A 9,826-nucleotide genomic window follows, 5' to 3' on the forward strand; every position below is an offset into this window, starting at 1 on the left:
AGGTTGTTTATTCTGGACTCTCGGTTCTGGCTAAAGCCTTCGTCTCTGTGGTTACAGGAGTGGCTCTAGGGGCTGGCCCCCAGGCTGGCATCCTCATCCTGGTCACCAGGGAGCTTACTAGAAATGCACATTCTTGAGTCCCACCCCGGACTTGAACTAAAGCGGAAACTGGGCGATGGGACCCAGCAATCTGTGGTGTAACAAGCCCTTTAGGTGATTCTAAAGCTGAGCACCACTGGGTTAGAAGATCAGATGTATAGGAAGGCTGAGAATCAGGTAGCTTTTATTTTGTCTCTTTGCCTAGTTCTGTTGAGGCTAAAATGATCTAAGCCAATTTGCAGCTTTCCTACCATTTAGGGACCACTAAGTTGAAATAACTGAGTTGGGAGAATGTTAAAGCAAAGCTCTAAAAGTCTTAGATTTCAGATTTGGGCTGTAAGATGGTCTGGGGAGGTTTGAGGATCTGCATCCGACTTGCGGGATATTGTCAGCATTTCACTAATTAATGGTGATTATAAAGATAAAGCATTGGTGGCTTATGAAGGTATTTTATCAGCCCCCAAATACCTTGCAAGATAATAAGTACTTTGACAATGGAAGTCAAGTCTGTTGATATCAAAAGCTCCCATTGCTTGTTTCGATCCTAAGGCTAAAACTTTGCAAAGTAGCTGTCACAGTAGCCTGTTTCTTTGAGGCAAGAGTTGACTTTTCTAAAACAAACCTCATCTTTTTTTCCAAACCTCTTTCCCTCCAGGCGTTTCGGAATAATGGGGCTCTACAAAGGCCTGGAAGCCAAACTGCTGCAGACGGTCCTCACGGCTGCTCTCATGTTCCTTGTTTATGAGAAGCTGACGGCGGCCACCTTCACGGTGATGGGGCTGAAGAGCGCACGCAAGCCGTGAGACACCTTCTCCTGCAAAATGCAGAACGATGCTCGAGATGGGGCTTTCCTTCCTTCTGTGGGAAGAAAAGTGATTCTTTTCTTGCTCTTTCCACCGTGAATTTTACCCTCAGTGGCTTCAAAAGCATCTAAGGGTAAACCTGGAGTATAGCCAGCTGAACCTGTCACCAACTTAATTTTATGATGGTTGGTTGCATTTTACGGAGGAGGTTGGACTAATGGTCATACGAAAAGAAAGCATTATTGAAAACCTAAAATGGAAAGTTGGTGAGAGTTAATTGGTGTTCTTAAGCAGAATGGGCTATTTCTCATGTGTAATCTTTTCCAGGTAAAATCTTTCTTACATTTGCCAGCTGTCCTCTTTCCCTGAACCCTCCTTTCTAGGACAAATTCCCTTGTAATTCTCTTCATATAGATTTTTATGTCTTAGTCTCGATATTTTCCTCACTAAAAATAATGTTACGACTGTGCCATGGGCATGATTTTATTTTTGTTGGGCTTTTTTTCTCCTGTGTAAGGAAAGGTGTCCCCTTTAGTACATGAGCTATTTATTTTGTGGGAGAGATGAAAATTATTAATCCCAAATGATTCTTTTATACACTATTTGTAGACATCACTTATTCGTTAGTATTTGACGTAATTTAAAAATATTTATTTTGAATCAACTGTTTCATTCCAAAAGGCTTGCAGTTTTATGTTCATCCATACACGCCCCCATCAAGTCAAGCCTCAATAAACTGCAAAAGACATGCCCTTTGTTAAGGTATTACATGGGATTTACAACCAGCTGGTAAAAATCACAGAACAGGGAGGGAGCAGATAGCTTGTTTAGGCTCTGGAATATCATCTCCCTTTGCAAACTCTTGGCAGAGGCTGTATTTTTTGACAATAAACATCTGATTGAGGTTATTTCTATTTGCAAACATTCATTAGAGTCCTGCTACTTAAAGTGTGGTGCTTCAAGCAGGGGCAGTCATGTCACCTGGGAGTTTATTGGACATGCAGTCCCAGACCTTCTGAATTATATTCCGCATTTTTAACAAGATCTGCAGGTGATTCTTACATGAAAATTCGAGAGACCTTGAAGCCCCTGACCCAGCAGAAGATATGATTGTTTTCAATTCTAGAAACCAAACAATGATTTTTCTCAAAGGAAAGGTGGACTAATGTATTAAAACAACCTCTAAAAAAACCTGGAAGTCCTGTGTCATCATTTACTCTCCCCTCCTAGCACTTGTGTTATGAAGCTAGGAATGAATTCAGACATCTCAAGCCACTCAAGAAGCAAACTCTCTTGACATTAGAACAGCTCTTTGGGTTCCGATGACTTAGTTTTTGTCCCTATAACAAAATGACAGGTTTTCTGTTTATAAATCTAAGTCAGTCAGAGTCAGAGTAATAATAAAGTATCTGTAAACGCTGGTATTTAGTTCGATTTTAAGAGTGGAAATTTCTGGGCTAGCCCGGTGGCTCAGGCGGTTGGAGCTCCGTTCTAACTCCGAAGGCTGCTGGTTCGATTCCCACATGGGCCATTGGGCTCTCAACCACAAGGTTGCTGGTTCAACTCCTCAACTCCTCGACTCCCGCAAGGGATGGTGGGCTCCACACCCTGCAACTAAGATTGAACACGGCACCTTGAGCTGAGCTGCATCCCGGATGGCTCAGTTGGTTGGAGCGTGTCCTCTCAACCACAAAGGTGCCAGTTCGATGCCCATCCAAGGGTTGGTGGGCTGCGCCCCCTGCAACTAGCAACGGCAACTGGACCTGGAGCTGAGCTGCACCCTCCACAACTAAGACTGAAAGAACAACAACTTGACTTGGAAAAAAAGTCCTGGAAGTACACACTGTTCCCCAATAAAGTCCTGTTCCCCTTCCCCAATAAAAAAATCTTAAAAAAAAAAAAAAAAAAAAGGAAATTTCTTCCTCTTATTTCCTCTCTGGCCCTTGTGGTAATTTCAAAATATGTGATTATCAAATGAGTAATAACTGAAAGATCGCTGTGTTGTTCTAGAAAACAAGAATTAGGGGCTAATAATCTGGGAACTAGACCAAACACTCATTCCCTATTTAAGACACAAAATTGCAGACCAAGCATTGGCCCATTACTACTTTTTATTTTACTTTAAGGTTTGTGTGTGTCTGTGACGGGGCTTGGGTGGGAAGCACAAAACTTACTTTGACTTGTACAAGAGAAGAATGGTCATAAAGGTGCCACGTGTACTTTTGTTGTTTTAATTATGCAGTTCACTTTAGAACTTGAATTTTGAGCTCAAGGTATTGTGGGTTGGTATGTTCAAATAATTTCCAAGGTCAAACTATATAGTTATATTAAGTGTTTGATGTGAGAATGTATTTGATGCTTTTTTTCTGATTTTATGAGTAACAATATTGAGGTTTTATGTTCCCTATAGAAACTTGTAGACTCACTAGTTGAAACTAAGCAATGACTCACCCAGTTTTGTAACCCTTGATTAATAATAAGTTCTTGGAGAAAACAAAAGAGCTAAAGTCTATACCAGGGGAATGGAAATTTTTCTTTTTGGTTCTTTATGCAGGTTTCTCTAGAATGTGAGGTTTAAGGGCCTTAGAAATTACATCAATGTCACTGTAGTAGAACGTTTAATTTCTGTAAGTATTTAATCTGTGTTTTGAGGTGGACACTAACATTTCTACCCATGTCTCTTTTACAGTGAAGTCTGAAACGCAGAAACAGGATATACCATAGGAACATAAGCAGTGGGAGTTAGAATCTTGGGTATTGTTCCCAGCTCTGCCGCTGACTAGCAAATTACGTCATCTTGTGCTTCAGCATTTTGATAAATGGAGATAATAATACTACCCACTTCAGAGGATGTTTGAGAGTTAATGATGTCAGCTGAATCCCTTTACGATCGTGGGGAGGGAAGATCTGAGTGAAACTTGTGACAACGCCGAGATTTATGTAGCAATTTTCCTTCTTAAAGCTTCTACACATTCTCATTTTATAATTCCAATATCTCTGTGAAATAGGTAGGGACAAGTAATAATACCCCCATTTAATTAACAAGGAAATTGAGACAGAATTGTCAAATAACTTGCCTGGTTGGCGCTAGGACTAGAGTTGAGTTTCCTGTAGTCTAATGTAATGATTAAAAGAATGGATTCTGGGGGCGGCCGGATGGCTCAGTTGGTTAGAGCGCAAGCTCTGAACAACAGGGGTGCCGGTGAGCTGCACCCTCCACAACTAGATTGAAGACAACTACTTGAAGCTGATGAGCCCTGGAGAAACACTGTTCCCCAATTTAAAAAAAAAAAAAAAAAAGTGGATTCTGGAATGAGACTTAGGCTCAACGCTACCTCTATTCCTTACCGGCTGTGGGAACAAAGCAATTACTGAACTTGTATAAAACTCAGTTTCCTCAACTGTGAAATGGAATTCTTGATAAACCTATCTCACAGGGTGATTGTGAGGATTAAAGGAGATCATATATGTAAATTGTTTAGCACAGTGCTTGCCGCATGAGAAGAGCTAGATAAATGTTAGCAACAACTATTATTATAATATTCTATCACTGTTTGGATAGATGTGACTATGGTTCAATGGAAAGCACTCTGGATTTTGAGCCAGACCTGGGTTTGGATTTTCATTCTATCGTAATAGCATTCTGGCCCCACAGAGAAGCCACTCACCTGAGTCTATGTCCTCATCTGTCCAATGGCAAGGCTGTGATAGCTACATATATCTTCTTTAATCATCAGAGCAGGCTTGCGGGGTAATCATTTCTATTGGACAGAAGAGCATATAGATGTGTGTACACGTGCATATGGCATATAATTGACACATAACCTTAGTTTCAGGTATACGACATAATGGTTCGATATATGTATATATTGCAAAATGATCACCACAATAAGTCTAGTTATTACCTGTCAACAAAATATCCATCAGATAATGCTATTTGAATCAAGAAAATCAGCTAGATTTTACTTTGGGGCAGCATTTCCTCTTTCCATTTGTTTTAATTGTGACCATTTCTGAGAGTCTCTCAGTGTCTCTCCTCAAGAGAGAAGCCAAATCCAGTAGTTTTTTGTCTTATTCAGTATTCAAATTAAGTCCCCAAACATTTATCAGTTAATCAGTAAAATACTAACTGGTTCAATAGCAGAAAGTGTCTCATCTTGGCTCTAGAAAAGCTAGTGACTTCATGGAGCCAAATGCCACTCATCTGAGGACAGCCCTCCCTCTGGGCAGGTGAATTACTTACCTGGCAGTGTTGAATGTCACCAGAATACCAAATACGTACAAAGACTCATCTGGAGGATATTTATGTATGCAGTAAATACAGGTGATTGTGACTGTAGGGTTTTTGCCACCATAGAAATGGAAGGGCTTTGGGTTAGTGCTGACATTTGTGGGGGCTTACTGGTAGCCCCTGAAAAGTATGTTCAGTGGGACATCATAGACAAGAAAAGTTTTCCATGGGTTAGGTGAGAGAAGAAAAGAAAGAAAATTATTAAACAGAAAGTGAAAGGAAATTAGGAGATGAATAAGGATTGGGGAGGGAGGGACAAGGTACCAAGTCCTTTCACTCAAAAGAAGACACACTCAAATGTGTCACAGCTACGCAGACGGGGCAGTGCACTGTGGAACCCAGCAAGTGGGGTCCAACCTGTAGTGACGTAAAAAGGGAAGGTGACTGGAACTGATTGTGAGAATGGGTAATGGCGCACCCATGTGTTGAGTGCCTACTAAATGACAGGCATAATTGACTTAATGCATCTTGATATCTTTTAATAATGAAATATGTGAAGTTCATTCCCATTAACAGATGAGTCAGTTGAGGCTTAAAGGGTAACTTATCTATGGTACCTAATGAATGGGAGTCAGAATTTAAAATTTAGGCTGACTCCAGAACTTTCTACATCCCTCAGATGTCCTTAAAAGTAAGCCTTCTAAGCCAGTATGTGTTTCCCTTTCACAACCCAGAGGGGTACATGACTGAAGGTGTGTGATTCTCTCTGTAATAAACTATATCCCAACGTGATGCCACAAGGCTCAAAGGAAGTCTGAGGCCCCTGTACCCAAGGTGGCTCCTTGAATCTATGCTGTTTCTTGCCTCAGTGCCTTTGTTTATGTTTTCCTGTGTGTCAGGAATCTTTTTCTAAGATTCCTGGTGAATTCCTGCCTAGATGAGGCATCAGCTCTTTCCAGAAGCCTTTCTGGAACTTTGCTCCCTCCCACCCACCGATCCCTAAAGACCTTTGTATTCCTATAATGTTTTGTGCTGTGTCAATCATTACACCTGCTACACTGTATCTAGAATTGCAGTAATCCGTCTGTATCTCTGTCTTCCCCTAGATACCGAATTCTTTCATGGCAGGAAATGAGTCAAGTAACAAGAGTGGCTCACTAGTGCACTCAGTTGTTGCATGAGTGTTTTTGGCTAAAGACAGAACTGATCTTTCTCCAATCAAATCGATCTGGTAATTAAGAGTTTACTTGTTTTTTGAATTCTTGCACTCTGGTGTTTTCTTAGTTGTTGATAATCAGTTTTTCACATTTCTTTAGCTTAATTAGTTCACACTTCTTTCAAGTATACTTTATTTTGCTAGTCAGTTGGCTTTTTTAACCTTTAAAGATTCAATTTGTTGGTTTTTTTTTGGGGGGGGCTTTAATTAGAGTCACCAAAATTATCAACCCTCGTGGTAGCGTTTATATAATTGTTTCATGTGTACTTCATTCTTGTTTTGCTTTAGTTTATGTGGAATCCATTGGCAGGGTAGATGGCCAGCCACGTAATACGTGGCTGTTGTATGGAGGGCCATATAAAATTGCAAATTCCTATTCTAGGAATAACATTCTATTCATTTATTTAAGAAATCATGTTTGATTACCTACCATGCCCACGCATTATGGCAATTGCTGGGATTATCCAGAAGAATAATCCTCAGTTTCTGCCCTCATGTTGCTGATTTTTCAGCATGGGAGTCAGACGAAAAATAACTTGGAATGTGACCATTGATGAGTTCTGATGAGAAATGAAAGTGTTCAGGAGTTGCTTTGGGAGCATGACAAGGCCAGGCCCAGCTCTGTTTTGGTCTGTGTGATTAGAAGGCAGCATTTGAATTAGCAACACACCAAGTAGTGGGTAGAGGACCTTCTTGACAGAGGCAATACATAGCACTTGCAAAGTAGAAAAAGGATAATGCTTCATTATTGTACATTGATTTGAATTCCCTGAGTTGAACACATGTTGGAAAGGGGGTGAGGGGGCATCAGGCCACTGAGAGCCTGCAACAAGGGAGAAGAGGGGACCAGGACTCCCGACCCATTGAACAGTTTTGTTACAGTTAGGCTTGGGTCTAAAGAAAGAAGGCACATTCCTATACTCCATGAATTTAAAATCTAATGTTAAACACACTTTGAAAATTAGACATCACATGAATCATTTTGTTCTACCTCTGAAGATTAGCCACCAGGAACAGCTTATGCTCACTGGGAATTGCTGTGACTGTCAAGCTCTGGGCTTACACTCTAGCTTGATCAACATGGAAGTGTTTACTTGGAAAATAGTTCAGAGCCCAGTTGAGATGGAAACTCTGAGTACTTTATCATGCATTTGTTAGCATATTAAAAATGACAACAGCAGTGCAAACGTAAGAGAAGGGGAATTTAAAAATGGAGAAATTCCTTTTTATATCTTTTTAAATTTGCAGTTGGTTTATAGGTGTGACATTTACAAATTTTTTTCTAACATATTTTATTCTCTCTATTGTGAGATTGATTTTAATAACTTTGTATGTATAGATGGGGAAATTGAGCCACAGATCTGGCTCAGGTCCCATAGCAAAGGATTGGGAGTCCAAAACAGGGAGTCCAGAGGATATTCAGACCTCCTGATAGTACCTTCAATAATCTTTTACTCGCTTGTATTGCTTGGATGTAATCCATATTTTTTATTTTGGTTTAAAATTTTTCTCGTAGCTTTTTTTTTTCTTAAAATGCACAGTCATTATAAAACCTTCAGAAAATACAGAAAAGAATGAAGCGAATAAAGATATATTTCTATATATGTGTATAAATATATACCTATATTTCTACAGTCTAGAAATCACTTCGAGTATTTCAGGATGTCTGTTTTCAGACATACACAGACGACATTCACAGATATATTTATAGATAGGATTTTTAAAATGAGATAAAACTGCCTAATTTTTAAATTTTTCATCTCAAATATAATTTAATGTGAATAAGTATCTTTCTCATAATTTTAGTTGCTCCATAGAATTGCATTATGTTAATGTATCATTATTTAGATTCCCACTGATGAGCTTTTAGGTTGGTTTCCATTTTTTTGCTATTACAAATAATATGATGCTAAAATCCTCAATAGATGCATTTTTTATACATTTCTGATTATTTTTTTAAGAAAAATTTCCAGGAATCCAGTTACTGATTCCTGGAAAAGATATACTGTGGTGTGTTATTAAATTAAAATGTCATCCTATCCTTTTATATTCATTCTCACTTTATACTACGCAAATACTTTATTTCTCTCTTTACCTCTACATTGGCAGGAGAAATTCCATTCTGAGTGTGATAAGGAGGAAGCATTGTGTGCCAATAGCTGGGCTTTATATGCTTTTTCATTTAATTCTCACAACCATCCTATGCAATAGAGTTAAATGATGCATATCAAAAGTGTTATAGGAGTTTACAGTTGAAAATTAGATGTCTTTCAGCAGGTACCTGAGATTTATAAATATTATGTATGAAAATAATAATGGCTATCATTTATTGAACACCTAATATGTACCGGTTGCCATACTAGATGCTTTACATACTCGTATATTCGTATTTAATCCTACAAAGACTCCAAAGCCCATGTACTTTCCACAGTTTTCCCCTTTAAGCTTTGGTTCCAAATCTGCATCCCTGTTCCTGTGCCTTTGTTAGATGGCAAATTCTAGAGGGCAGGGACTTGCTTTTAATCATTTATTTTTTGAATCACCGTGAACATGGGGTTACAGTGGACAAGTGTCTCTGTAGAAATGCTTTCTGATTATGATGGTCGTGAAAATCAAAGAAGACTTTTACAGTTTATCTTTGTTGACTTTTTAATTTCTAAATGAGCTCCTATTTGATAGAAAATGGCTTTTTTTTTTAAGTTTGCGATTGCAGAAGTGGAGACACTGTAGGCCACCAGAGGGCATTGCAGTTGGCCTCTTACCGGTATGTCATCCTCTTTATAAATCTCTGCTGTCAGAGATGCCAGTGAATTCCCAGTAAACAAAACAAAACAAAAAAGAAGCATTCTTAGACTCGATGAGCAATCTGAATAGGAACTGTGGCTTAAACTTGGTGGACCCCTACCGTGAAACACCCTTCTAATCCATAAAAGCAAAGAATGGAGTAGAGTGTATTTTGCTAAAATCATATTCTTCCACTTCTTTCTTTCCTCAAGCATATGCTTAAACTTTTCACTTGTCGTCCATAATTTATAATCTTCTCTTGGCCAGATAAGAAAGCCAGTAGTTCTCCATATCAATAGAAATAAAAGTCAGAAACAAAGGACACGGTTCTTGAACAATAGCATCCATCTTCATTGACACTAATAAAAACTGGCAAGATTGACTGATCCACAGTTGAATAATTCCCTCATTTCTGTTCACTAACTAGTGGAAGTGCCAAGAGACAGAAAAATGATTAAAAGACATAGCAGGAGGCAGAGGAGGTAAAAGGCATTTTGATAACCCATGAATTTAAAAATAGATTCAAATCCTTACTAAACAAGTGGTTTTGATGTAAACAGGTAAATCTTTCCACATCATTTGAAATAACTATTGTAGCTATCGAGGCTTGTAAATTGTAGCCAACTGGAGCTCTCATTGATCTAGCTCTGGGAACAGTTGAGATATTCATTTATTTCACAAATATTTATTGAG

General features: G+C 38.9%; 1 protein-coding gene across 1 annotated transcript in view; it reads left to right on the forward strand.

Annotated features, from left to right (window-relative positions):
• The window catches only part of SLC25A17 (solute carrier family 25 member 17), a 48,821-nt gene extending 46,997 nt beyond the window's left edge, over positions 1 to 1,824 (forward strand). The window contains exon 9 of the mRNA XM_019734536.3: positions 755 to 1,824. Within this exon, the coding sequence (XP_019590095.1) occupies positions 755 to 902 (148 nt within the window). The 3' untranslated portion in view covers positions 903 to 1,824. The remainder of the gene's footprint in view (positions 1 to 754) is intronic.
• Positions 1,825 to 9,826: the final 8,002 nt, after the last annotated feature.

This window comes from Rhinolophus sinicus, chromosome 1 (assembly GCF_057876585.1).
Source record: "Rhinolophus sinicus isolate RSI-liver-muscle chromosome 1, RSI-T2T, whole genome shotgun sequence".
Lineage (NCBI taxonomy): Eukaryota > Metazoa > Chordata > Mammalia > Chiroptera > Rhinolophidae > Rhinolophus > Rhinolophus sinicus.